At 44.0% G+C, this 26,604-nt stretch overlaps 1 protein-coding gene across 1 annotated transcript; it reads left to right on the top strand.

Annotated features, from left to right (window-relative positions):
• Positions 1-611: 611 nt before the first annotated feature.
• On the top strand, positions 612-24,774 carry notch1a (notch receptor 1a). Its single transcript, XM_062434450.1, has 34 exons — positions 612-726; positions 1,867-1,948; positions 9,460-9,722; positions 9,822-10,160; positions 11,259-11,381; positions 11,486-11,719; positions 11,835-11,990; positions 12,102-12,287; positions 12,411-12,524; positions 13,134-13,247; positions 13,366-13,599; positions 13,697-13,807; positions 15,059-15,251; positions 15,363-15,508; positions 15,632-15,745; positions 16,360-16,479; positions 16,591-16,743; positions 16,843-17,071; positions 17,175-17,376; positions 17,491-17,644; positions 17,767-17,951; positions 18,151-18,283; positions 18,424-18,681; positions 18,790-18,902; positions 19,023-19,594; positions 19,712-20,152; positions 20,270-20,415; positions 20,520-20,733; positions 20,890-20,974; positions 21,095-21,257; positions 21,403-21,701; positions 21,807-21,954; positions 22,057-22,154; positions 22,249-24,774. The coding sequence occupies exons 1-34, from the start codon at positions 669-671 to the stop codon at positions 23,506-23,508; spliced, it is 7,440 nt and encodes a 2,479-aa protein (XP_062290434.1). The 5' UTR covers positions 612-668; the 3' UTR covers positions 23,509-24,774.
• The last annotated feature ends 1,830 nt before the right edge of the window (positions 24,775-26,604 follow it).

Here is a 26,604-nt window from a genome sequence, read left to right as displayed (position 1 = left end):
CAAATAGGGGCTTAAAGTAAAGTGATATTAAAATATTGAAAGTAAACGTACTCCTTATGTAGTGCTCAGCTGCCTTCATTTCTATAACTGATGCATTACATTAAGTATGGTTTAGTAAAATGTAACTATTTTATATACTATTTGGTGGTTTAAGCTGTAAAATGATCATATTTCATAAACTGATTATATGTTTTGGATGTAAGATGTTAAATATAAAATAAATGTATTGTACTGAACTATAAAGTGAACTTGAGAAGATGCATTCAGTTACTTTCCCCCAAAGTGTTTGCAGTGTTTCTAGACTACATGAGACAGTGAAGGGGATATGAGTGTTGGTTACCCCCTGCAGCATGTGGAGAGAGAGAGAGAGAGGCAGTTTGTCTTTTGCTTGGAGGAGGAGACGAGGGGAGGGAGGGAGGAGGCGGTGGAGGAGGGAGAGGAGTGGGAGGAACTTGTAGAGTTGCCTTTACATTTCATTGAGAACTCGGAAGGCACCAGGTTAACATCTATGAGCTGAGTCCTCTTTGCGAATTTTTCATTCTCTGTTGGACTTACTTTTGGGAAAGGATATTTATTTATTTCAAGCCAACAGCTGGAGTAAACCAAACTGTGGATCTATGCGCACCCTACGTGGGAGTCAACGACATTTGTGAAGTTGAACAGGAGGAATGTATCGTTTCTTTGTGAAACTAACATTTCTGATTCCTGCAATCGTCATCTCACAAGGTAAACTATCTCCAAAAAGATATTCCCATGCATGTTGCAAATAACCTGAGTAGCCTAGATTGAAAGCTCAGCAAAGTAACTCTAACAATGTGTCTATTGAGACGTTAGAAGATGGATAATAGCTGTATTCATTTGATGAGAAATGGACTTCTTTAATTGCCATTTGAGTATGAGTTGAGGATTAGAAACGGCTTCTATTAAATCCACTCGAATCTTTTATTGCCTTATTTTTAAGAGCGTTTACTGGTCGTGGGAATACATTAAATACAAGCGCAGATGCCAAAGCTGCGGTGCGCTTGGCTGCTGACTTCCTCGGTGTATGCTTGTGAAAGTTATTCACACAAGTTAAAACTGTTTATTTTGTCCCAAAAGACAGACCAGTCGTAGCAGTGTAATCTAACCTATACTTTGCAACAATTAGGATATTTATCGTAAACGTACTATGTAGATTTATACCCTGAAAGTGTCTGTTTCTAATTGGCTGCTTTTTAAATTGTAAACACATTTTTTTGGGGGGTAATTTTTTAAATAAAGAAAAGTTTGGATGTAGACTTTTGTTAAAGTCCTCCTTTTAACTGTTCTACAAACCGGTTTTAAATAAAATGGGAGATAATGGAAGTTGGTGCGTGTGTTGGGGCCGGGGGATGCGAGGTGGGGAGGGGGGGCACCTTTTGTCTGCATGTGTGGGAGAGTGTTGTGAGTGCCGGCTGGGGGGTGGAGGAGGTGCTCTTATTATTCCCGTCTGCCGGTAAACAATGCCCGAGGAGAGTGTTTTATGGCTCGTGCTGGACTCTGATTTCTTTTGTTACGCATCTGAGCCCCGCAGCTGCTGCGCTTTCCCCGCAAAGCGTGCGCCCCCCAAAGCCACGCACCACGCGCGCTGGCCTCACCGGTGTCAACCACAGGATCCCCAAAATCCCCCACGGACACTCGTGTAACAAATCAATTAAAGATCGGGATGTGCAACGGCGTGTTTGCATTAAAAAAATCATGTGTATAAAGATGTATTAGAAATCTCACCGATGAATAATTTCCCACTAATAATTCCAACTATGTCTAATCCTGCTTAATCCCAACATATTTCCTTGTGAGTTAATGACTTGGTAAAAGTGTGTTTTTATACTTTACTGTGCTCAACAGGTCAAAAATGCTCCCTATCCACTGAATCATGTCTTAATGGAGGAAGATGTGAACTCACCTCGAATGGAAATGGAGAATGCAAGTAAGTAACAAGCAAAAGAAACAACAACATGTGATGCACCAGATGTTTCTGCAGACCAAAACATTAACATTTCCTGTTGCTGTTTGTGCTGTGTGCTATTTGTTGTGGTGTTTTGGAATTTGGCAGGCTTAGTCGTGCATGTAGGGTCATTTTGATACTTGAAAGTGCTTTTGGGTAGGAAAAGAAAAGGGGGCACATATTCCCCTTTTCATTCCAGCCTTTGAGCGGGCCCTGTGCCCAGCAACCAGAGGCCCTCAAGTTTCCTCTGGGCTGGTGTGCTCCTGTGCCCCTCCAGGAGCCACAATTCCTATATGAAGCTGAACACATTCCCCCCAAAAGAGTTTAAGAAGAAGTGAAGAAGTAAAAAAGAGAGTGTAGTTCCACAGTGCTGGAGAGGTGAGAGAAGGAGCTGGACAAAAGCCCCCCCCCCCCCCCCCCCCCCCCCCCCCCCTCATCAGTTGGCTCGTTAATGAATGCAAGGCCCCCTTCACCAGAGAAGTGAGAGGACGCGTCCAGTCCTAAATCTTGTTTTTCTGCTCTTTCATGGGCGACAGCTGGGGCTCGCCCGCCGCCCGTCACCCATTGTCCTGTAGTCAGAATAATGCTGTGTGACTAATCTGAGTGGGCCTTCCCATCATGCCACAGCCACCCCAAACACCACAGCACACACCAAACCCCTGCCATAACCCCCTCCACCCCCCCTTTCCAACCATAACCCCCACCTCTCCAAAAGGCTTGTCTGCTGCTTTCTGAATGGATACCCCCCCCCCCCCCCCCCCCCCCAAAACCCCCTTCTCCTCCTCTCCACCCCCCACCTTACCCGCGTGTGATCTCCATTAGAAAGCCAGATGGCTGTGAAATGTAATTGGATTGGATGTCGAGAGAGTGAGATTAATTGGAATAAAGTGCAGAAATTTGAAGGCAAACAAGTGGGAACCAAAAAAAAGCGGCAGATTGTGGGCTATTTGTTTAGGCTATGTTTTGACGTTAATCGGTTGTGGTTGAGACACTTACTATGGTCACATATTCCCTTTAACTGACCTATAGTACATGTAAGTCTGTGAACTGCAGAGTTTTTTTGTGCAATTAGACAAAATATGAGGTGAGAAGAAGATGTCTGTTTATAGATTTTACTTCTGGTCAGTCAATAGAGGAAAATGGGAAGATTTCTTTCACTTTTCATTTAGATTTGTAGTTGTGCAGTCGCTTTTTATCCATCTAAAGAAACTCAGGGGTGGCCTGTTCCACCCTCAGGGCATGTGGTCATGGCAGGCGCTTATCTGTTCTATGGGGACGAGGGGGTGCCATTGAAGAGCCCATGCTACTAGCCCAGGGCCACAAATTCACAGTATCTAATCTGCACACACTCCACACACACACACACACGCACGCAGAGCCCTGCACGTGTGCATGCACTCGCGCACAGAAATTCCCCCCCTCCTCCTCCTCCTCCTCCACAAAGCTGTTATTGTGGTCTCCATCTCTGCTCAGTCCAATTAAAAACAGACAGGATAAGAGCATCACTTCACCCACCCGCGCTCTCTCTTCCTCCTTGCTTTTCCTCTCATTAATCATTCATCCCTGCCAAGCAGCCATCCGTCATGGGGTGCACTGGGAGATTCAGCATCAGTGCTCAGGGGTCAGAGTGTAGCGTCTATACCAAGCTAGAGGGTGGGGACTTCCAATAATGGTTCAAATTGTGATTTTATCATTGCTTCATCTTATCATCAAAAAACAGTTTATTTGCATATTATGCCACATTAACTGGCAGAGTTCAGTTTGAGAACATGTGGTGACATGGGTGGAAAGTCCACCTGGGGTTGTTTGGTGGGCACTGTGATGAGTGAAAAGCAATGCTCCAGATTCAGACTGGGATTGAGTTGCGTGACGATAAGATGTAAAGTTCCCGTCACACATTGTCTGATGGAAGGTGAAAGGTTCAAATTTTAACTTTAAACCCACGTATGCAGCCCTTGACGCTACCAGTGAGTCACGTTGTGGTTTATGCTACAGTGTATGAGCATACAGTGAGATATTTGAGTGGTATGTAAGAAGTTAAATCCACTTTCAGTACAATTCCCATGAGTGTGAGAACAGAGAGTGAAATCACATGTTGGCATAGAGAACAAGGTTAGACTTGGTGTAACTGTGGTAATCAGATGTCTTACAGATGGGTTCACTGGGATGATGTCTCCTGTTGAGACAAAACTGGTATGTTGCTCCTGCCTGCAGAAAGGATGTCTTCTGTCCTTCCTGGTTGTAAAAATAGCCTGCCTTAATTTAAATACTTTCAATATGGATCATCCCTAACAGGAACAGGCGTATATCCTGTTTATCTATTTGGTGTATATTTATCTGTCTGTGTTTGATTGAGTTCAGCATTTGTTCTATGATAATCTGCCCTACAAAGGCAAAGATAATTAACTACAGAAAAGGGTTTAAAATTGTAGGCTGCCTATCAAACTGTTAAATAGATAGACATATTCTCACACCTTGATTTTATGGCCTTTATGGCTGAATACTCAAAAAAAGAAGAATCATTGGCATAGACCTAAAAAACCCACTCTGTTTTTTCATCAGGGCTTATGAGTATCAACAAACAAAATGTGTCCTTTTAGCTTTCAACCATGTGTTGATACATTAAAATCAATGTAATATATTTATCTACAGTTTAATGCATTTAGATATGTGACTTAAGAGTAACATAACCGCATTAAATCATGAATTCCAGTTGAGTCATAAGCCAAAATGGCAGTTAGGCTACTGCTACTCTGCAAAGCTAAGCTAATTACCACTTCTGAATTTCACTACTTCTTTATTTCTGTTGGATAACAAACACAATTACAAAGACTTTTGTTCATTGAAATTTCCAGGAAACAGAAGAGCTAGCCGTGGCTGTCTCACCAGCTAGTTTTGACCTGATTTGTCTCTCTCGCCAGTTATATTTAGTCTGTTTTTTTTATTTAACATTATTCATTTCTATATATTTGTACATGGTAAAACAAAGGTTGTGCCTCAACTCATTTTTGACCAATATTACTACATTTTGGTTTTGAAGGATTGTTTATTTGTAGAGGCACAAATGGACGGAACATGAGTACATTCAAAAACCTTCGAACTTGAATGGGGGATTGAAGTTTTGTTTGTTTGATTACCATCAAACATTTCAAATGATCTCTTCTCCTACATTTAGGGTTGCTGTGTTTATTTAAATCCACATCTGATACAGAGATTGATTCATTGCTGGAAAAGTGTTAAGTTTGGGGAAATCACAATCTTGTTTAGATGTAAAAGTGTACTGAAGTTTGTGGTGATGCTAGACAAACGGAAACGGCAAAAAAGCTGCTGTAATGGGGAAGCACTCGGTCACGAGTCTATGAAGGAAGAGGTTATCTGAAGGTCTGGGGCTTCCTGTTTCTCATGGAGGTGCAGTTATGTAGGCAGCTTAAAAAATATGCAAGGGCACAGCGTAGAGACAGTCAAATTTAGATTCCATTTGTGAAACAGTAATGAGGGCATAGCGAGGTTGAAAGGTTGTTACCCCCAACCACGCCATTGCACGAGTGACTGGCTGTTGATGCTGCTTTGCTGAAATAGACACTGTTTTGGTTTGAGGTGACGGTTAATAATAAACTAGAAAACATCTCAACTGTCTTGCTATGTCTCTGAAATACTGCGAGATGTCAGACGGAAATAGACCCAAGACTGAAAATTGACAGTCTGCAGTGGTGGGCGTGATCAGACCTTTCTGACCTTGCACAGAGCTGTTTGGTGTTGCATATTGATGATAAAATGTCTCACTCATAAAGACTGTCTAGAGCAAGCTCAGCAACACTAAAAAGATGTTCCACTCTCCCTCAAGGAATGCTGCTCTTCATTTGTCCTCCTATAGAATTACCGGGCAGGTCTCTGTTAAGGCTCAGCTCCATGTAGGCTTAAGTGAATCAGGAGCATAGAAGTGCATCTCTGGGTCAAGTGCGCCTGCTGGTGTTGTACTTTTATTGGAGTTTAAGCTCTAAGCCTGCCACTCCCCTGGTTGGGCCCATTCCCTAGATGCCATGGCCCCTCTGATGCAGCAGTGAATGAGGCTGGTGGGACGCTGTGGGAAAAAGATTCAAGCTGCTTTACCCCAAATGGAAACAAATTCATCATTTATAGTTGATTTTCAGTCTTAAGAACTTTACAATAACTATAAAAAGCTACTGTGGAAAAAACATTGATACACAAACAAATATTTTGCTGTCATATATTGCTGACATGGCCTCAAAGTAACACACTATGACTGTGCAGTGATCAGGATCCTGTGTGTCTGGAGATCCTCAGAGCGGGGCGATCAAAGCTGTGCTGTCAGAGTGCAGAGATAAGAGGCTATTTGGCTATAACGGGTGCTGAAAGTTCACATGCACCGGCACAGGCTGTCAGATATTGAGACACCAACTCTTCTGGCAGGTCAGTGTTGCACTAAAGAGCATGGGGCAAGGGGGTAAATCATTACATGCATATGTGTGTGTGCGCCTGTTTCTGAATTTGGGTTTTAATTACATTCATGAGAGGAATTTTTACCAGCTAGGACAGTTAGTTACCCCCCATTATCAGTGATGCCTCCATGTTACAGTGTGGCATTTCTGCTAAGAGAGACAAGAAAGACCACCAAAGGCAACCCTAAGTAATGGACTTCAGGTTACAACTGTGTTGTCACTGATAACCATCATGTGAAGTGGAGCGGCAGGCAGGTGTATTTCCCTCCTTGTTTGACTACGAGGTGTGGGATGTCTCTGTGGGGTTAGGAGAGCACTAAAGTGAATCTGTCATCAGAAGAACAAGTACTTTGTGTGTAAAAGGTGATCTTGGAGTCATTAGTGAAGCAGGTGCTCAGTCCTGATCAGTGTGACTGACCCTCATAAATCTTCTCATTTCACTCCTTTTACAGCGTGAGACAGGAAATAGCTTAATTACTATCTAAAAGATCTCTCCATGAGCCTCTTTTTTCATATGACAGTTGTAAAAACTTGTACTTGTAGAAACTATTCATCTTTACTTTCATCTGGTTTAACTTTTGTCTCAGATGGTAATCTGAGTTGGGGTTAGTCATGTAACGGGCTCATTTCTTTGCTGTTTTGACTGTTGAGCTTTATTTTCTAAGCTGTAGAGAGATACATTTACACAGATCCCTTACTAATGAATGAAATGAAGTGTTTTTACTGTATGAATAGTTATTACTCATCCACTTACATCCTCTCACTGAACATAAAACATAAATATTGTAGTACTATGTAGATTGATCATTGTGGTGGGAGTTCAGATTCTTCCGGGCCCAGTACATTTCTCATTTCTTCTGGCAGAGTTACACTGTTCTGTTCTCGGTCTTACTAACAGATGTGGACCCCATGGGTCAGACCTTGGCCAATGATTAGTCACATTGAAGGGAACATCAGCTAACAAGAAAAAATAAATCAGAAGGAAAGGACAGAAATAAATCGCCACTCGAAGAGGAAAAAGGAGGAGTTAAAGTTTAAGAGAGAAGAGAAGTCGATCGTGATCCTGCCTGTCATACTTTCACAAGCATCATGAAAGGAAACACCGAGATATAAAACTCACGCTGACCCACAGAAATTACTGTACACCACCCTCAGTCACTGACATAACATTTTCCACAGCGGTGGCATTTCCATTGCACAGTGGGGCTGGTTTTGTGTCGGAGGATAAAGTCACCCCCAGAGTGGCAGATGGTAGATCAGGCCCAGCAGGGAGAGAGGAGAGAGGGGAGAGAAGGCAAAGAGGCTGTCCCACAGTCACAAAAGTGTTTGAGGTCAGAGGTCGGGGAAGCATCTGCTCCGGCCTGAGGGGACATTGCATTGGTGGGAGAGACCTGTTGCCTTGGTTTGTGCTGCTGAGCTTTTCAGCATGTGGGTGGATCTTTATCTCAGACTGGACTGACTTCAGGACAAAAGGGATCTATTACAGTTAGTTAGCGTGGGGTGACACACACACAAGTGCACACACACTCATTATGTTTCATTATTCCTCCCAAAACTGAGTGTGGGTTTTATACCAAAACAGTGAATTCCCTTTGTGATTAGTCAGTGTGTTTTCATGTTGAAGTGAAATGTGAAGCAGGGGATCTTCAAAGCCTCCCCAAATGCTTTTACAATCTTCTGCCAATTGCAACTGTCTGGGTTCCCTGTGGGGCGCATGGGACTGTTAAAAACTCCCTGATTGGTCTCACCTAACTAAGTCAACAAGGGAAGTTTCAGCAGCCCCTTGCGACATAAGGGGAACGCTGTAAAAAGCAAACTGCTGGGAGCTGTAAAAAGTCCACACAGGGGAGAATGATGAAACAAAGCTCTGAAAAGCTGAGTGTGAGTTGAGGCCAAGATGGGGACAATACTGCAGGGAATGAAGAGGCAATGGTGCGGGGGGAAAAAAAGGAACTTAAATGAGGAACAGGTAAGGAAGAGAGGAATTAAGATAAAAAATGTGGTGTCTGGGGGGTGGGGGGGGGGGGGGGGGGGGGGGCTGCAAAGAGACAGAAGTTGCAACAGCTGACTTCACATGGGTTCTTTATGTCCCTAGAGGAGAGGTTGGCTTGTCAGCACCCCCATCTGACAAGGGGACAGAGGGGAGGGAGGGAGGAGGGAATAAGGGGTGAAGAGGAGAAAGGAGGAGGGGGGAGGAGGAGGAGTCCTGTCCAACAGCTGCCTTCATTAACATGCGCACCTGCTCCCTGTGGAGATACTAGGAGGCCAACAGATGCCCTCCCTTAAGCATAAACACTCACATGCTCGTGTGCTCAACTACACACTCACACACAAGCTCCAATTCAAACATAAACACTTTTTTTTCTTGACTTGAATGCATCTACATGTGACAGATAGGACTTCACCGTTGCATACATATTGGTTATTTGAGCAGATTAAATGAACACTTAGTGTGTAAAATAAATATCAGTGATTTGTGTTTTTTGTGTGTGTGAAGAATTCGGATTTTGCAAAAGAGCTGGTCTTTTATCATCTTTGTCTTCAGTTTTTATGTATTCACTCCTCATAATTAGCCAGTTTGAGCTATGTGACTGTAGCAGCATCTGTCCTTGGTCTGGATGAGTAGGAAGCAGCCAGGGGCTTAGGGCTTGAATGCAGTGCTTCATATGGGACATCCAGAGCCGGCACAGTCCCCTTGATCTCTACGGTCACTGAGGATGAGTGTGGACAGCGTGGGGGCGAAAGGTAGATGGGAATGGGCTGTTACGGCTAGACTATTTCATGGTGTCTGTTGTCCCAGCAGAATGTGTTTTCAAGGTTCTGAGGGAGTCTAATCCAGAGAGACACACTAGAACAACATGCCATCCCTGTCCGACTGCGCTGGGACTTCACTGGGCGGGAAACTATTAGTCCCCCTCTATTACACCTTGCCCCTCCCTTCCATTATTTCCATTATTTGTTTAGATAATTGTTCCCATGATTTTTTTTAAAAAGATACTAGATTTTCTAATCATTACTGTTTTCTATCTCTAGGTGTACCAGTGACTATGTAGGCAACCGGTGTCAGTATCCAAGCCCCTGCAGCCCCTCACCCTGCCGCAATGGTGGTGAATGCCGCGCTGTTTCCCATGGCAACACATTTGATTTCCGCTGTGTGTGCCGCCTGGGTTTCAGCGATCGGCTATGCTTGACACCCACCAACCATGCCTGCATGAGCTCCCCCTGTCGCAATGGAGGAACGTGTGAGCTCCTGACCCTCACTGCCTACCGCTGTCGCTGTCCACCTGGGTGGTCAGGTATGTAACTTAAATCCTCAAATTTTGTACTGTCCTTTCCCTCATTTCACCATGAGCTGTAATGATTCATTTTTTCTCTCTTGCTGTTTTGTCTTCAAGGTAAAACCTGCCAGCTTGCCAACCCATGTGCCTCCAATCCCTGTGCAAACGGTGGCCAGTGCTCAGCCTTTGATTCAAACTATATCTGCACCTGCCCAGCCGCCTTCCATGGTCAAACCTGCAAGCAAGATGTCAACGAGTGTGCCCAGACTCCCTCTCCCTGTTTTAATGGCGGCGTATGTGTGAACGAGGTGGGCTCGTACCACTGCCGCTGCCCTCAAGAGTACACTGGCCAACACTGTGAGACCCCCTACATGCCATGCAGCCCATCACCATGCCAGAATGGAGGCACCTGCGTCCAGAAGGGAGACACCATCTACGACTGCAGCTGCCTGCCAGGTAACACATAAACATATCAACACATAAACAAGCGGCACATTAGTAGTAGTGATTAACTTTTTTTCTGTTGACATATGGAGTTGCATATGGCCAACGCAGTGACAAAACCCACACTTTTGTTTTCCTATGACATCAGTTGACCTAAAAACCCGTCTGTTGTGGTAGTAAAATCTGATTGGGTGAAATGAGTAATCTCAGGTTACCCCCTCCCATTTCTTTCTGCCAGCCTCTACTGGCAGGATGCAGTCGCACAGACGTTTCCTTCTGATAATCACCAGTGAGCCCCCACAACACCAGGGTTACACACATACACATAAATGTATAGATATACACAATCCCACACCCTATTCACGAGGTCACACACACACACACACACACACACACACACACACACACACACACACACACACACACACACACACACACACACACACACACACACACACACACACACATACAAAAATATCTTGTTTTTCAGCTAAATATGGCTGGTCTTTATTGTGTTGGCACCCAAAACCGTTGCATTGTTGTGTAAAACTTTGGTTAATCTTGGGTAATTGTGGTTACTGCTGTTACAGTTGGGAGTGATTGCAGCTGTGGAGGAACTGTTTTCACTCCAAATCACATTACGCAAAGCACATTTCTACAAATGCTGCTCAGCAAATTGTTCCTGAAAGGATCAAGATTATTGTCTGATTGACTGCAACGGTGCGATATGCAGATGAATGAGGGATATTGTGGTTCTGTTAAAGTTTAACCCATGCTGTGTCACTCTCGTGGGTGTCCATGTTGGAATGTGGACAGACAGTGAAGCTGCACGGGCACCTGCAGAGCTGCTGGTTGATAGTTAATCAGACTATAGTGGCTGTAAAACACCCACTCAAGCCTTTGATGTTTGAGGAAAAGGCATGCTGCTCGGTCATCTGCGGAACATTAAAACGATCTGCCACGAGGATAGAGAGAGTTTATTCTTTGCTTAAGTGCGCAGTGATAAGATGAGGAAGATTGTGATTATTAACGAAAAAGCAAATGTTTTCAGACCAGTTTTATGTGTCTTTGTTACTCAACACTTTTTCACATATTGTCCCTGTTCATTAGGCTTCACTGGTCAGCATTGTGAGCATAACATCGATGACTGCCCAGGCCATAACTGCCAGAATGGTGGCGTGTGTGTGGATGGTGTGAACACCTACAATTGCCAGTGTCCTCCTCATTACACAGGTAACCTTTTTCTAAGAAGATAACCATAGAAATTTGAAAATCTTATTTAAAAAAATACTTTTGCAAACCTTCCCTCAATTGTGCTTATGCTTTGTTTTTCGCAGGTCAATACTGCACAGAAAATGTGGATGAGTGTGAGTTGATGCCCAATGCATGCCAAAACGGAGGGACTTGCCATGACACACACGGAAGCTACCACTGCGTTTGTGTCAATGGATGGACAGGTGACGACTGCAGTGAGAACATTGACGACTGTGCCAGTGCAGCCTGTTACCATGGTGCTACCTGCCATGACCGCGTTGCCTCCTTCTTCTGCGAGTGTCCTCATGGGCGCACAGGTATGGCTGTCTGTGGCTCCTTAAGACATAGTCTGCTCATACATCATGATTTTGATGAAGTAAGTAAATATAATGACACGGTTTGATGAAAATGTTTTTCTTGTGTTGCTCACAGGTTTGCTGTGCCACCTTGATGATGCTTGCATAAGCAACCCGTGTCAAAAGGGCTCCAACTGTGACACAAACCCAGTCAATGGCAAGGCAATCTGCACCTGTCCCCCAGGTTACACTGGGTCAGCCTGCAACCTGGACATTGATGAATGTTCCCTTGGTAAGTTAGTTGTTCCTTTCTTCTGGTGTGGTTAATTATTTCAATTCTTTACAGTTATCATGAACAAATGACCACAGATGCATGACATATCTTCTACCATCAATGTTTTAGGCGCCAATCCTTGTGAACATGGTGGTCGCTGCCTCAACACCAAAGGCTCTTTCCAGTGTAAGTGTCTTCAAGGATATGAAGGCCCTCGTTGTGAGATGGATGTCAATGAATGCATGTCCAATCCTTGCCATAATGATGCCACCTGCCTGGACCAGATTGGAGGCTTCCACTGCATCTGTATGCCAGGTAAGAGCATTTGTTTACATTCAACAAAGGGTTGAATTAAATGCTTGTGTAGTGACAAAGGCAAGAAAATAAACATGATTCAACTAATAACTGTTTTGTCCTACGTTGTCTTTCCAATTTCAGGATATGAGGGCGTGTTCTGCCATATCAACACAGATGAGTGCGCCAGCCAACCTTGTCTCAACAATGGCAAATGCATTGACAAGATCAACTCCTTCCACTGCGAGTGCCCCAAAGGTGAGGAAATGAACAGGAAAGATAGTATAATTAATGGTGTAAAAGAAATCCTTTCAGTCTCTTTTAATCCCTTTTTGTTGAGGCAATAGAAACAGAGAAGAGGCTATAAAAGAGTGGATCATTTACTCACCTGTTAATGAGTGCAGCACTCCATATATATTGTTCATGGGATGAATGTAAATGATTTACTTCTTCTAATAGTTTCACTTAAGTTTTCATTTTTTTGGGGTGAACAGGACAGAGTAGTTCAGGTTGCAGAAACATTAGCATAATTGGCGGGGATGAGAGTTTGTGTATGAGCTTAGCGCCAAAACCGGGGGCAGGGATTGGTTTATGGCTGGTAAGCTGGAGACTATTGTGTTGTGGTTTGAAAGAACTGTTACTCTGCACAGTAAGAGCTGAAAAAGGGGGGGGGGGGGGGGGTGGCTGAAAGGAGTGTTGTGGAATGGTTCTTAAATGTCCTGCAGACCAAATTAAAATATAGATTTGTTTTTCTGTTATATATCTCCACATTTCTCACACCGTACAATTTCACACATTTAAGAATTATAATTAATCAACTAATCTGAAGAAATGTTAAATTCTCTATTTTGGTCAATGCATCTGCAGGTTTTTCGGGAAATCTGTGTCAGGTGGACATTGATGAGTGTGCCAGCACCCCTTGTAAGAACGGAGCAAAGTGTACCGATGGTCCCAACAAGTACACCTGTGAATGTGCTGAAGGTACACCAAACTATTTCTTTTACTGAATTTTCCTGTTTGAATTATACATTTTTCTAGTTTCTCTCCAAATGAACATTGCCATTATTCTTTAAAATACTTACTTTATTCTCCTATTCAGGCTACACAGGGCAGCACTGTGAGACGGACATTGACGAGTGCTATTCTGACCCCTGCCACTATGGCACCTGTAAGGATGGCCTAGCCTCCTTCACATGCTACTGCCGCCCTGGCTACACTGGCCGCCTGTGCGAGACCAACATCAACGAGTGTCTAAGCCAGCCTTGCAAGAACGGTGGTACTTGTCAGGACAGAGAGAACACATACATCTGTTCCTGCCCCAAAGGCACCGCAGGTTAGAATCTAGACATCCACATCCTCTTTCAGATCCTTACAGTTAATGCATCTAAATTGTCCTCTCATCATTTGCTTACTTGTGTTCCAATGCATAGGTTTTAACTGTGAAGTGAACCTGGACGACTGTAAGGGCAAACCCTGTGACTACGGGAGGTGCATCGACAAAATAAATGGCTATGAGTGTGCGTGTGAGCCGGGCTACACAGGTGAGCACTGGGTGGAGTTTACAGGTGCAGGGGGATGGTCCCCTGAGCACAGGGAGGGGCAGATAGGACAGGTGGCTGGCGGGTCCACTCTTGCAGAACAATGGTGTCATATTACGTTTGTGGGATGGGAGGAATAGAGAAAGGAACACAGTCCCCAACCTGATACACACATAAACATGCACACAAAGCACTAACTTTGTTTGCCATTTCAAAAGACTGTGACGTTGAGCCTGGAAAGAGTCTGTAAGTTGATACTTTAAAAGGAAAAGAGGCAGGCCTTTAATCACATATCTGGTGTTCATTTGTGTGTAATTGCATGACAAATCCTACTGATAACTCATTTCAGTTCATTTAGTGTGTTGGCACACATCTACCTTTAATGTACCAGTATATCAAACTCTTCTGACAAAGTCTTATCTAGACAAGGGGAGCCCTCTTGTCTTCTTCCCTTTCATGGCCCAACAGAGCCGGTTCTGACTGGTAGCGTGATTATGCTAAAGAGGGGGCAGGGAGGAACAAGTGTGTGTGTGCACTGTGCAGGCTGCTGTGCATCCCTCCTCCTCTTTCTCCCCTCCATCTTTTTGTGCTGACGGGGTGAGTGTGGAGGGCACGGCGGGACTGAGACACAGAGGGACAGAGGACTATTGTAACTGAAGATCAGGCAGTTGGGCCCTCCCCTCCTGATTGATGAAGGGCAGAGAAGGAGGATGCTGGGTAGGGGATCAGAGGGGGGTTTAATTGTTACTCGGCCGTGTGTGAAATGGGTCTGGCCTTCTGTCCCTGTAAACAGCCCTGGGTGAGGTTAGTTCTCCCTGGATGGGGGGTGGTGTGTGTGTGTGAATAGGGTGAGCAGCAACCCCCCCCCCCCCATCCTGCTGGCAGCACCTCCCCCCCTCAGATCCAGCTGAAACCCTCCTTCTGCCTATTCAACAGGCCACCATTCAATCAATGAAGGAGAGGCAAAAGGGCCTCCAGGGGCCGCCAGGCTAGGCACACATTGGAGCTGCTACAGGTTCTGCCTGTTGAGTGTTCAGGGAGTCTTTAGTGTTAGCTCTCTCTATTGTCCAAAAGCCATACAGTGCACATCAGCTAGCAGCGCATAAAGGCTCAAAGAATACCACATCAGAGAGAATTGACCAGCTGTGGGCAGTTAAGAATGGGCAGTGTAGATATTTATCAAATCACATTAATCAAATCTCATATTCTGACAGTAATATATACTGAATTGTGCTGAAATAATTTGTCTTTCAGGAGCAATGTGTAACATCAACATCGATGAGTGTGCCATCAACCCCTGTCACAACGGGGGTACATGCATTGACGGCATCAACAGCTTCACCTGCCTCTGCCCAGAGGGCTACAATGATGCCACCTGTTTGTCTCAGGTGGACGAGTGTGGCAGCAACCCCTGCATCCACGGCCGATGCCAGGACCTCATCAATGGGTATGCACACATTCATATTTAAGACAAGCAAGAAGCAAAAAAAGGCACAAATTGAGCTCAAACAAACAAAAAAGCACCAATAACCTGCTCCTTTTGTTTTTTTTACTGCAGCTACAAATGTACCTGTGACTCTGGCTGGAGCGGCCCAAATTGTGACATCAACAATAACGAGTGCGAGTCCAACCCGTGCATGAATGGGGGAACCTGCAAGGATATGACCAGTGGATACCACTGTACATGCAGAGTTGGCTTCACTGGTCAGTTATAACCCTTTTGACCTCTTGTCACTCCTTTTCATTTCCTTTGCTCATTGAGATTTGAGTGTGAGGTTTGTTCACTGATATCTAACCCACGTGTGTCCTCTAATTCTGCTACTTTAGGACCTAACTGCCAAACTAACATCAACGAGTGTGCGTCCAACCCCTGCCTCAACCAGGGCACCTGCATCGATGATGTGGCTGGATACAAGTGCAACTGTCAGCTGCCCTACACTGGTACGACATATATAGCTGCGTATTGTTATACTTGCAGGATCAGACTAATACCTGGGTTGTCATTTTAGTCAGCTGCTGACTAAGCTGTTTGTGCAGGTCTGAAAATGTAAAGACAATCTTCCACTTTTCACAGAGAAGGCTTATCCTACCCTATCCTATCGTATCCTGTGTTGTTTTAGAAAACATCACTCAGTGGCCACCAACAGGGATGTATGTTATTGGCATCTCTGTGTGGAAAGATCTGCTTGTCTGCTTTGCAGGGATAACAGAATGTGTGTGTTTTGGAATAACATGCCACAGTGGTTAATACAACCCGGAGAGCTGGAGCCTGCTCCAAGCCCTATTCCCTCTTCCGCCACGTCCTGTTTCCTGTCTGTGATCACACAATAGCAGGAAATAGGAAGGCCCTTCCTGTTTAGTCAAGTCGTCATGGAAATGGATAAGGAAGAGGGATGGAAACTAGGATCTAGCAATTGATGACACATTTTTTACAGTAGTCTAGAAATATATGGATATTAACTATTCATTCTGTGTCTTGAGTTTGTTTTTGATGTGCAGTTGCTCCATATTTCCAGTCTAATGCAGTAATACTGATGTGTTCTTTTTTCTCCCAGGTGAAAACTGTGAGACCCTGCTGGCCCCCTGCAGTGCTAGACCCTGTAAAAATGGTGGAGTGTGTAAGGAGTCTGAAGACTACCAGAGCTTCTCTTGCATCTGCCCTGAAGGATGGCAAGGTATCCTATAACTATTTGTCTCACCTTTTTCATGTTTAGATGTCTATCAATCTATGCACTGGCCAATGTAATTAACTTTTTTTTCTCAACTATCTTTTTCTTTATTTCAAGGTCAAACTTGTGAGATTGATATCAATGAATGTGTGAAGAGCCCATGCCGCAATGGCGCCATTTGCCATAACACTATGGGAAGCTACCAGTGCAAGTGCCAGCCAGGCTACACTGGCCAGAAGTGTGAGACAGACACTGATGACTGCAAACCAAGTAAGGAACAGATTTGCGCCATTGGAAGCTCTCATCTTGTTTACAATTTAAAACATCACTTGTAAACAGTGTTCTCATTTCCTCTTCTCTGTGTTTCAGATCCCTGCAGTAATGGTGGTCTTTGCCGCGATGGTATCAACAGTTTCGCGTGTACCTGTCTGCCCGGGTTTCGTGGTGGCCGATGTGAGCAGGACATAAATGAGTGCGAGAGTAACCCCTGTAGGAATGGGGCCAACTGCACTGATTGTGTCAACAGCTACACATGCACTTGTCCGCCTGGCTTCAGTGGCATCAACTGTGAGATCAACACCAACGACTGCACCGACAGGTAGCTGGCCTTGTAAAATATGTTAACTGTTAAACTTGCTGAATACTGAACCCAAAATGAGAATAATAATGTTTAACATATTAATTTTCTTGTGTTTCTTTAGCTCTTGCTTCAATGGTGGCACCTGTGTGGATGGAATCAATGCCTTCACCTGCCTGTGTCTGCCTGGATTTACCAGCAGCTACTGTCAATATGATATCAATGAGTGTGACTCCAAACCGTGTCTTAATGGAGGCAGTTGTGTGGACAGTTATGGGACATACAAGTGCACCTGTCCTCACGGCTACACAGGAGTCAATTGTCAGGTAGGGAGAAACATTATTTTGCCAAGTTAATCGTGTAGGGTTCCGTGTTGGTTTTATGCATTGCCTTTATTTATATTTATTTAGTTTATTAATCTTTCTTTGTTTCCCTGTTAGAATCTTGTGCGCTGGTGTGATTCATCTCCCTGTAAAAACGGAGGCACATGCTGGCAACAGGGAGCCTCTTATACCTGCCAGTGTCAGACTGGATGGACTGGCCTCTACTGTGACATTCCCAGTGTGTCCTGTGAAGTTGCAGCCAAACAACAAGGTACAAATGTTATTTTCCATCCATGTGATAACACTTATTTATGTTAAATTGATGCAATTGATGGAATCAGTCTTGTGTGTGATTTGTTCATTCTGTAACCTATTCATCTTCCATAATCTCAGGTGTGGAGGTGGCTCACCTATGCAGGAACTCAGGCCAGTGTTTGGATGCTGGAAACACACATTACTGCCGCTGCCAGGCAGGCTACACTGGGAGTTACTGCCAGGAACAAGTGGACGAGTGCTCACCCAATCCTTGCCAGAATGGAGCCATCTGTACTGATTATCTGGGAGGCTACAGTTGTGAGGTAGGAGATATATTTAAAATTGAATTAATGTAATGTTGAATTATTTGATGGTAAATGTGGGTAAAAATACTTATTTTTTCATTTTTGTTGATAGGTGTATTCATATTTACACATATAGTAGTATACAAAATGCAATCATAGAAATCTGATTTAAATGACAAATAACGCCTATAATGATTTTGACTTTTTTCTTTTTCAGTGTGTCCCTGGCTACCATGGTGTAAACTGCTCAAAAGAGATCAATGAATGTCAGTCTCAGCCCTGTCAGAATGGAGGCACCTGCATTGACCTCATCAACACATACAAGTGCTCCTGTCCCAGAGGAACACAAGGTACACACCTGAATATACACATTTACACACACATGGACTCACACTGGCAATAAAAGATATTTGATATTTGTATAAATACAGATGACCACAAAAATGAGGATGTGGACATTTCCCTCACTCAGTATTTCTGTCCACTGTAGGTGTTCACTGTGAGATTAATTTGGATGACTGCAACCCGTCCACCGACCCACTCACCAACGAGCCCAAGTGCTTCAACAACGGCAAGTGTGTAGACCGCATTGGAGGCTACCAATGCGTGTGCCCAGCAGGCTACGTGGGTGAGCGCTGCGAAGGTGATGTCAACGAGTGTTTGTCAGACCCTTGTGATCCCAGGGGGTCGTACAACTGTATTCAGCTTACCAACAGCTACCGCTGCGAATGCCGCACTGGTTATACAGGTACTGACATGTTTCCAGCTGCATATTACAACACTGCAATATACCTGTGCGCAATATCTAAACATCCAGGAGAGTACATGACGCATACATTTTGTCTCTGTTTACCAGGTCAGCGCTGTGACAAGGTGTTTGATGGCTGCAAAGGGAGACCCTGCAGAAATGGAGGGACATGTGCTGTTGCCAGTAACACACCTCATGGTTTCATCTGCAAATGCCCACCTGTGAGTACAGCTGTGTGATCTGTTTAGACCATTTCCTTTTTTAGAAATGCTTCACAATCCCTTTTTTTTACTGAAGGGGAACACAGTGATCGTAACCTCTTTTCATTTCTGTCCCTCTAGGGCTTCACTGGCTCCTCTTGCGAATATGATTCTCGCTCCTGCGGGAGTCTGAATTGCAGGAATGGAGGTACATGCGTGTCAGGCCACCTAGGCCCACGCTGCCTATGTCCATCAGCCTTCACTGGACCTGAGTGCCAGACCCCCACTGACAGCCTCTGCATCTCCAACCCTTGCTACAACGGTGGCACTTGCCAAATCACCCAAGATGCGCCTTTCTTCCAGTGCAGCTGCCCCAGCAATTTCAATGGCCTACTGTGCCACATCCTGGACTATTCCTTTGTCGGAGGGTTTGGCCGGGACATCACCCCACCTCCGGAAGTGGAGGTGAGCTGTGAGATTCTTCAGTGTGACGAGTGGGCAGGGAACCACATCTGTGACTCACTGTGCAACAACCATGCCTGTGGCTGGGATGGAGGAGACTGCTCACTTAATTTCGATGATCCGTGGCAAAACTGCTCTGCAGCTTTGCAATGCTGGCGCTACTTTAATGATGGGAAATGTGATGGCCAGTGCAACAGTCCTGGATGTCTCTATGATGGCTTTGATTGTCAGGGGCAGGAAGGACAGTGCAAGTAAGTCTAGAAAACTGACAAATTGTATATTGTAGAAATGTTTTTGGGGATTTGTCATACATTTGTGCTCTTTTGGATATGTCAGAATATTAACCCAGTCTCCATCCTCTCTTTCAGCCCTCTGTATGACCAGTACTGCAAAGACCACTATGCTGATGGTCACTGTGACCAGGGCTGCAACAATGCAGAATGTGAATGGGACGGCCTGGACTGTGCCAACAACATGCCAGAAAAGCTGGCAGAAGGTCATTTAGTTTTAGTGGTCCATATTCCCCCTGAACAGCTTAAAAATCATTCTTCAGCCTTCCTCAGAGATCTCAGCAGCGTTCTCCACACCAACGTGGTCTTCCGCCGTGATGCTAAAGGAGAACCAATGATTTTCCCTTATTATGGCAATGAACAGGACCTGGTTAAGCATAATGTGCTGAAACGTTCTGCAGATGGCTGGCCTGAATGGGCTGCGGTGCCAGCGAATGTTTTGGGTCAAGTGAAGGAGAGTGTGTCTGCCATGGTCAGCCCACGTAAACGTAGAGAGCTGGATCCTTTGCAAATCAAAGGGTAGGTACCACAAAAAAGCATTTCATCAGAAGAACACGTCTCTTTCATTTTAAACATGAATATGGATTACATGAAGTGTTGAATGCTAACGTTTTTCTCATCTATTTCTGCTTGTAGGTCTGTGGTGTACCTGGAGATTGACAACCGGCAGTGTTACCAGCAGTCTACTGAATGCTTCCAGAGTGCTACAGATGTAGCTGCATTCCTTGGAGCACTGGCCTCCAGTGGGAATCTCAATGTGCCATACATTGAAGCTGTCACCAGTATGTAATCTACAATTTCATATGCGTATTCAAAGTTTCACATTAAAAATGATCACCAAGTTGAAATGTTAAGTAACACATAGGGACTCTGACTATCTTTCCAGGTGTGCGACCTACTATCGAACCTTCAAAGCTTGATCACATGTATATAGTCTTCCTGGGCTTGGCTGCTCTGGGTTTCATCTGCCTTGGTGTTCTGGTGTCGCGTAAGCGGCGGCGAGAGCACGGCCAGCTCTGGTTCCCTGAGGGATTCAAAGTGTCGGAGCCAAGCAAAAAGAAACGCAGAGAGCCAGTGGGAGAGGATTCTGTAGGACTGAAGTAAGTAGACTTTGACTATAGAAATATGAAGGCAGCTATGTTTTTTAAAGTCCACCTCCAGCTGTGTGTTGTCTTAGACCTGACTGGCAGTAGTGTACTGTATCATGTGTCTTTTGTATTTGATGTCATGACTAACCTGCCTCCTCTTCTCAACAGGCCTATGAAAAACTCTGACATAAATCTTATGGATGACAATCAAAATGAATGGGGTGATGAAGATCCAGACTGCAGGCGCTTCAGGGTAAGAGGAACATTTTGATATTAATCTCCTCTTCTCTGAATAAACTGTGTAGTACCAAAGTAGCTATTTAAAACTATTTTAATGTGTGGCTCATTTTGTAATGATTGGTATTTTTTGCAGTTTGAAGAGCAGGCCATGTTGGATTTGAGTGACCATACTGACCACAGGAAATGGACACAGCAGCATCTGGACGCAGCTGACCTACGTATTGCATCCATTGCTCCTACACCTCCTCAGGGAGAAATTGAGAATGACTGCATGGATGTCAATGTCAGGGGACCTGGTGTGTGCACTTTTAAAAACATTGCATTATTTGATTCAGACTTATTTGTATCATAAAAAGCCTCTAAAAGATTCTATCCTCTGAAAAGTGATGATTGAAGCACATGATTGGGAACTCATTACACTCCTCTCCCTTCCTCTTTCAGATGGTTTCACTCCCCTGATGATCGCCTCCTGCAGTGGTGGAGGACTGGAGACTGGTAACAGTGAAGAGGAAGAGGATCCCTCAGCCGAAATCATCTCTGACTTTATTTACCAGGGGGCCAACCTCCACAACCAGACTGACCGCACAGGCGAGACTGCCCTCCACCTTGCCGCTCGGTATGCCCGCTCTGATGCTGCCAAACGCCTCCTGGAGTCCAGCGCTGATGCCAACGTTCAGGACAACATGGGACGCACTCCTCTTCATGCTGCTGTGGCTGCAGATGCACAGGGAGTGTTCCAGGTAACCACTTTCACCTACAGGAGTCTCATAGCTCTCTGGGCTTTGATTTTTGATTAAGTTTTGCCAGCTTTCCATACTTAACTCAACAAGTCTCTGTTCTTTTAGATTTTAATCCGAAACCGCGCCACCGATCTTGATGCTCGCATGCATGACGGAACAACACCATTGATTCTGGCAGCCAGACTGGCCGTCGACGGGATGGTGGAGGAGCTTATCAACTGCCACGCTGATGCCAATGCCACCGATGATTCTGGTAGCTAACGTTTATCAATCTATCTCCACAGTCCTCAAGATCCTTCGCTGTGATGGGCTGTTATGATAATCCACCCTGTCTTTTTTCTCTCTCTCTTTGAAGGTAAATCTGCTCTTCATTGGGCCGCGGCTGTAAACAATGTAGAGGCTGCCATGGTGCTGCTGAAAAATGGTGCCAACAAGGACATGCAAGACAACAAGGTATGGGAAATCATGTGACTGTGATTGAGCTGCATGCAAGTATTTACGTATGTACCTGGGGTATTTATGTTTTTTCTTCTTCTTGTTTTTCTAGGAAGAGACACCGCTGTTCCTTGCCGCCCGTGAGGGCAGCTTTGAGACAGCCAAGGTTCTGCTGGAACACTTTGCTAATCGTGAGATCACTGACCATCTCGACCAGCTGCCCAGAGATATCGCCCAGGAACGCATGCACCACGATATTGTGCGGCTTCTGGATGAGTACAACATTGTCAGGAGTCCAGGCCTTCACAGTGGCCCTCTGAGCACCTCCAGCCTCTCCCCACCTCTCTGCTCCCCCAATGACTATCTTAGCAACCTGAAGCCAAACCTTTCTGTCAAGAAGGTTCGCAAACTTAGCTCTGGAAAAGGAGGGAAGGATGGGGGCAAAGATAATAGAATGAAGAAGAAAAAGTCGCTAGATGGGAAGAATAATTTGCTGGACACATCGGCTGTCCTCTCCCCGGTTGATTCCCTTGAGTCACCCCATGGCTACCTATCTGATGTGGCCTCTCCTCCCATGACATCACCCTTCCAGCAGTCCCCACCTATGTCTCTCAATCACCTACAAGGGAACGGTGACTCTCATATGGGCCAAATGAGCATGGGCAAGGATATGGGCTGTATGTCATTTGACCCTAACCCACCCCGTCTCTCCCACCTGCCCGTGTCCAGCCCTAACAGTCAGGGCACAGCATCCATAGGCGGTGGCAGAGTAGGCCAGTGTGACTGGGTCTCCAGGATGCACCCAGGTGTAGGCCAGCAAGGAAGCTTCGCCCAGGCACCACCCATGTCTCATAACATTATGGGTGCTCTGCATGGTGTCAGCACTGCCACTCTATCACAAATCATGGGCTACCAAAATCTGCAGACCAGTCACCTCAACTCATCTGCACACATGATGCAGCAGGCTCACTCACGGCAGCTCCAGCACCAGAACTCCAACTCCACTACAGCCGGGCAGTCCATGACCCAGGGATTCCCCAACATCGAGCTGAACAGCCCCGACATGCAGCCAAACAACAGCTCAGGCCGCTCTATGTCCATCCACACTGTTATGCCCCAGGAGACGCAGATACTGGGAACCCAGTTTCTCACCCCTCCCTCCCAGCACAGTTATTCTGGCCCCATGGACAACACACCTAACCACCAGCTACAGGTGCCCGACCACCCGTTCCTAACTCCCTCCCCCGGCTCCCCCGACCAGTGGTCCAGCTCGTCACCACATTCCAACATGTCCGATTGGTCGGAAGGCATCTCCAGCCCGCCTACAAGTATCCATTCACAGATGAATCTACTCCCAGACCAGTTTAAGTAGAGACTTGTAAAATGAACCGAACTCTTTAGTGGGAAAAATATATATACAAAGTTCATACAGAAAGAGGGTGAAAAACCTTTCTCCAGACTGAAGATGCTCCTTTTTTATTATCAGTTTTTATACTAACGATAAGAACAGTTTTAGTAATTTTGTATTTATTTATGTGCTTTTTTTGACCTGAAATATAAAGAAGATGCTTTTATATTTATGCTTTTTTATTTTTTTCGTTTCATTATATATGGGAAGATAAGGAACCGTTTAAAAGGAGTGTATATCAGAAGAATACTCCTAGATGTGTACACTGGCTATTTATTTGTGTCTTGTGTTGCTATATTCACTGAATTTATTTTAAATCTTTTGGCGCATCGCTCTCCACAAGTTTTATTTTTGGGATTTGCATTACATTATGTTTGTACAGATTTCTTTGGACTTTTATAGATTATTTTAAAAATTTCAGTATTAATTAATTATATTTTAACCTATTTTGTCTTTTTAAGGGACAGGTTTTGTTACTGAACAACATTTCACTAAGTCTTATCACTGAGTTTGTGTTAGTTGATGATCAAATATATATAAGACACGTCACCTTTCATAATATTGCTCACTACACTGTCCTCTCTTGGCAAACAAAAACAAGACACATTCAACAGAGGTAACAGAGATCTTGTAATTTACTTAGAGATTTGGGACCTCAAAGCACAGAACAAATATTTCTAATGAGTTGAGAGATTTCATGGCAAAATGAGTGGAAAATGCATCTCAGTCAACCTGAGCCAATTTTTGATTAATAATGGTCTGGGTTGGGGTTGAGTAATTGATTTGTGATAATTTATGATGCAAGGACTGTTTCTTTATGCGTTTCATATTGTATCGCAAATCAGCGATTATGGTTACCATGTTTAACCTTTTAAAGTGTTAACGTGCCACTCGCTTGTAGAAAAGTTGAAATGTTACATTCGCCACAGTTAAAAATAGTGCCAGTGTGATTTTTGTTTTTCCTAAGAAAAGCAATGTATTTGTGAGATTTTATGTATAAATGTCTTCAAGGTGGAGAACACTGTGAAAGAAATAGGGACCTTAATGACACCACCTGCACTTTGTAAAGGAGTGTAGTTTAAGGTGTCTAAATGTCATGTTTTATAAACTAATCCAGAGATAAAAATGTTTTTAAGAAGAGATGTAATTCAAAATCAATGTTCATGCAAAGTTGTAGTTTGCGAAGTATTTCCTGATTAAAAATGTTTTGTAAAAATGGTCTTGATTCAATAAAATATGCTGTTAAGCTTTAAGATACGCCGTCCTCTCATGTCTATTTCTCTTGTCTGCTCTAAATATTTTGTGGCTGACGGTATAGTCAGCTCTTCTGCAGTTCTGGAGATGTAGCATCTGTTGCAATAATGTGAAAAGTAAGTCACATCACATCATCACAGGAGTCAGTCACTGATGGAGTGGAGAGAAATGTATAAAGTTGCAGAGCAAAGATTTGTGGAAGCCACACTGTATGCTGTCCTTTGTCAAATGTGTGGAAAGCAGACCTCCACACAACTACACCTTCCAGTGAAACCAACACACCTGCATGCCCCACTTTTGCGCCTTTGGTTGCCTGTAGGTTCCACTACTTGCCTTATATGTACATCCATTCTGTTTTTCACAAAGTCTTTGCTAACCATTTAACTGACCAAATACAGGAAAGAAAGACAGTGTTTGAAATGTTATTGGTGAGCCCAGAGGTGAAGACATACTTTCTAACCCTTTGCCCATCCTGTGTTTTTTAGAACTTCATGATATATCCCTGATGCTGATGCAATTTAATAAATGACTGTTCACCTTCAAGTTTACTCTGCTGTTTCCTGTATGGTGCAGGATAGCGATTGAATTCAGTTTTTATCTATAAGTGGCTGACACCATCTAGTGGCCATAAACTACTGAACAATGGAACCTAGGAGGAAGAAAACATCACTTATGCTGTGCCACACAATTTTAGACCAACAGTCTCCCACTGCTCAAAAATCTTTGCCTATTCTTATTTTACTAGGATGTTTGAGCTTCACTATGCAGAATGTTGGCTATGCACAGTTTAATAATATAAGGCTGTCATCACATTAATCTGCTGACGAGGGAAAGCAAGACATACGCATATTTACAAGCATGATTTTGTGACATCACAACTAGTGTGGAAGCCAATAAAGGTCTAGTATGCAACTTATACTAGTGTTATGTGGAAAGCAAAGTAGGAGCAAAGTAGGAGATCTTGTGCTTAGCAGATACTTTTGAAATCAACAATATTTGTATATTTATAGATTCTGGACCTTTCAGTGAGTCAGAACATTGTTTTAAGTTAAGTAATCGAAATTTTTTTTGGGCGGAAAAACACATCAGATGGAAATTATTAACCAAAACAAAGTATTTCCATGGTGTTCTGAACCATTTCTGGAGGGTATCTTGCAGTTTAACAGTCACAAGCTGTTGATGCATCCTATGTCCGACATTATCTGGATGCTCAACTTGATCAGCGGATTTAGGTCAGACTGATCTGGAAAAGAACAAATCCAAGAATTAAATTCACTTTACACTTGGAGCCCAGAGAAATTCTTGAAATGCATGCTCATTTCTCCACAATAGATGTTATTGTTTAGGACACCATGGAATAACTACTGTATGTGCATTTTACATTTTAAATGTGTAATTTTTTTCCTAAATATAACATGCAAAATTAATGATTAAATAATCCTAAAAGTGCTGAATCTTCTGGAACAATGCTGCTATTACACTGAGAAGATGGCTACTTGTTTAAGCCACTGGACTGGACATCTTTTGGTCTGGCCACCTTGCTCAGGGTACTGGCAATTACAGGGATCTATGCTTTCTAATTGGAGGAAATGACAAAGGGTTAATTCAATTTGTCAAACATGATACAGATGAAAGGTATTTCTTTTTGGTAAGCATTTTATCCCATCATAATTGATCTTCACTGTGATGGCCTGGAATAGTGTGTTTTTTGTAGTTGTGTTTGTAATTAGTGCTGTAAATTTCTGCAGTGGGGCTTCACATTTTAGGCCTCACTCTGGTATACAGTATTTCTATAACAATACACTA

This window comes from Scomber scombrus, chromosome 15 (assembly GCF_963691925.1).
Source record: "Scomber scombrus chromosome 15, fScoSco1.1, whole genome shotgun sequence".
Lineage (NCBI taxonomy): Eukaryota > Metazoa > Chordata > Actinopteri > Scombriformes > Scombridae > Scomber > Scomber scombrus.
This window is presented reverse-complemented; position numbering and strand designations above follow the sequence as displayed.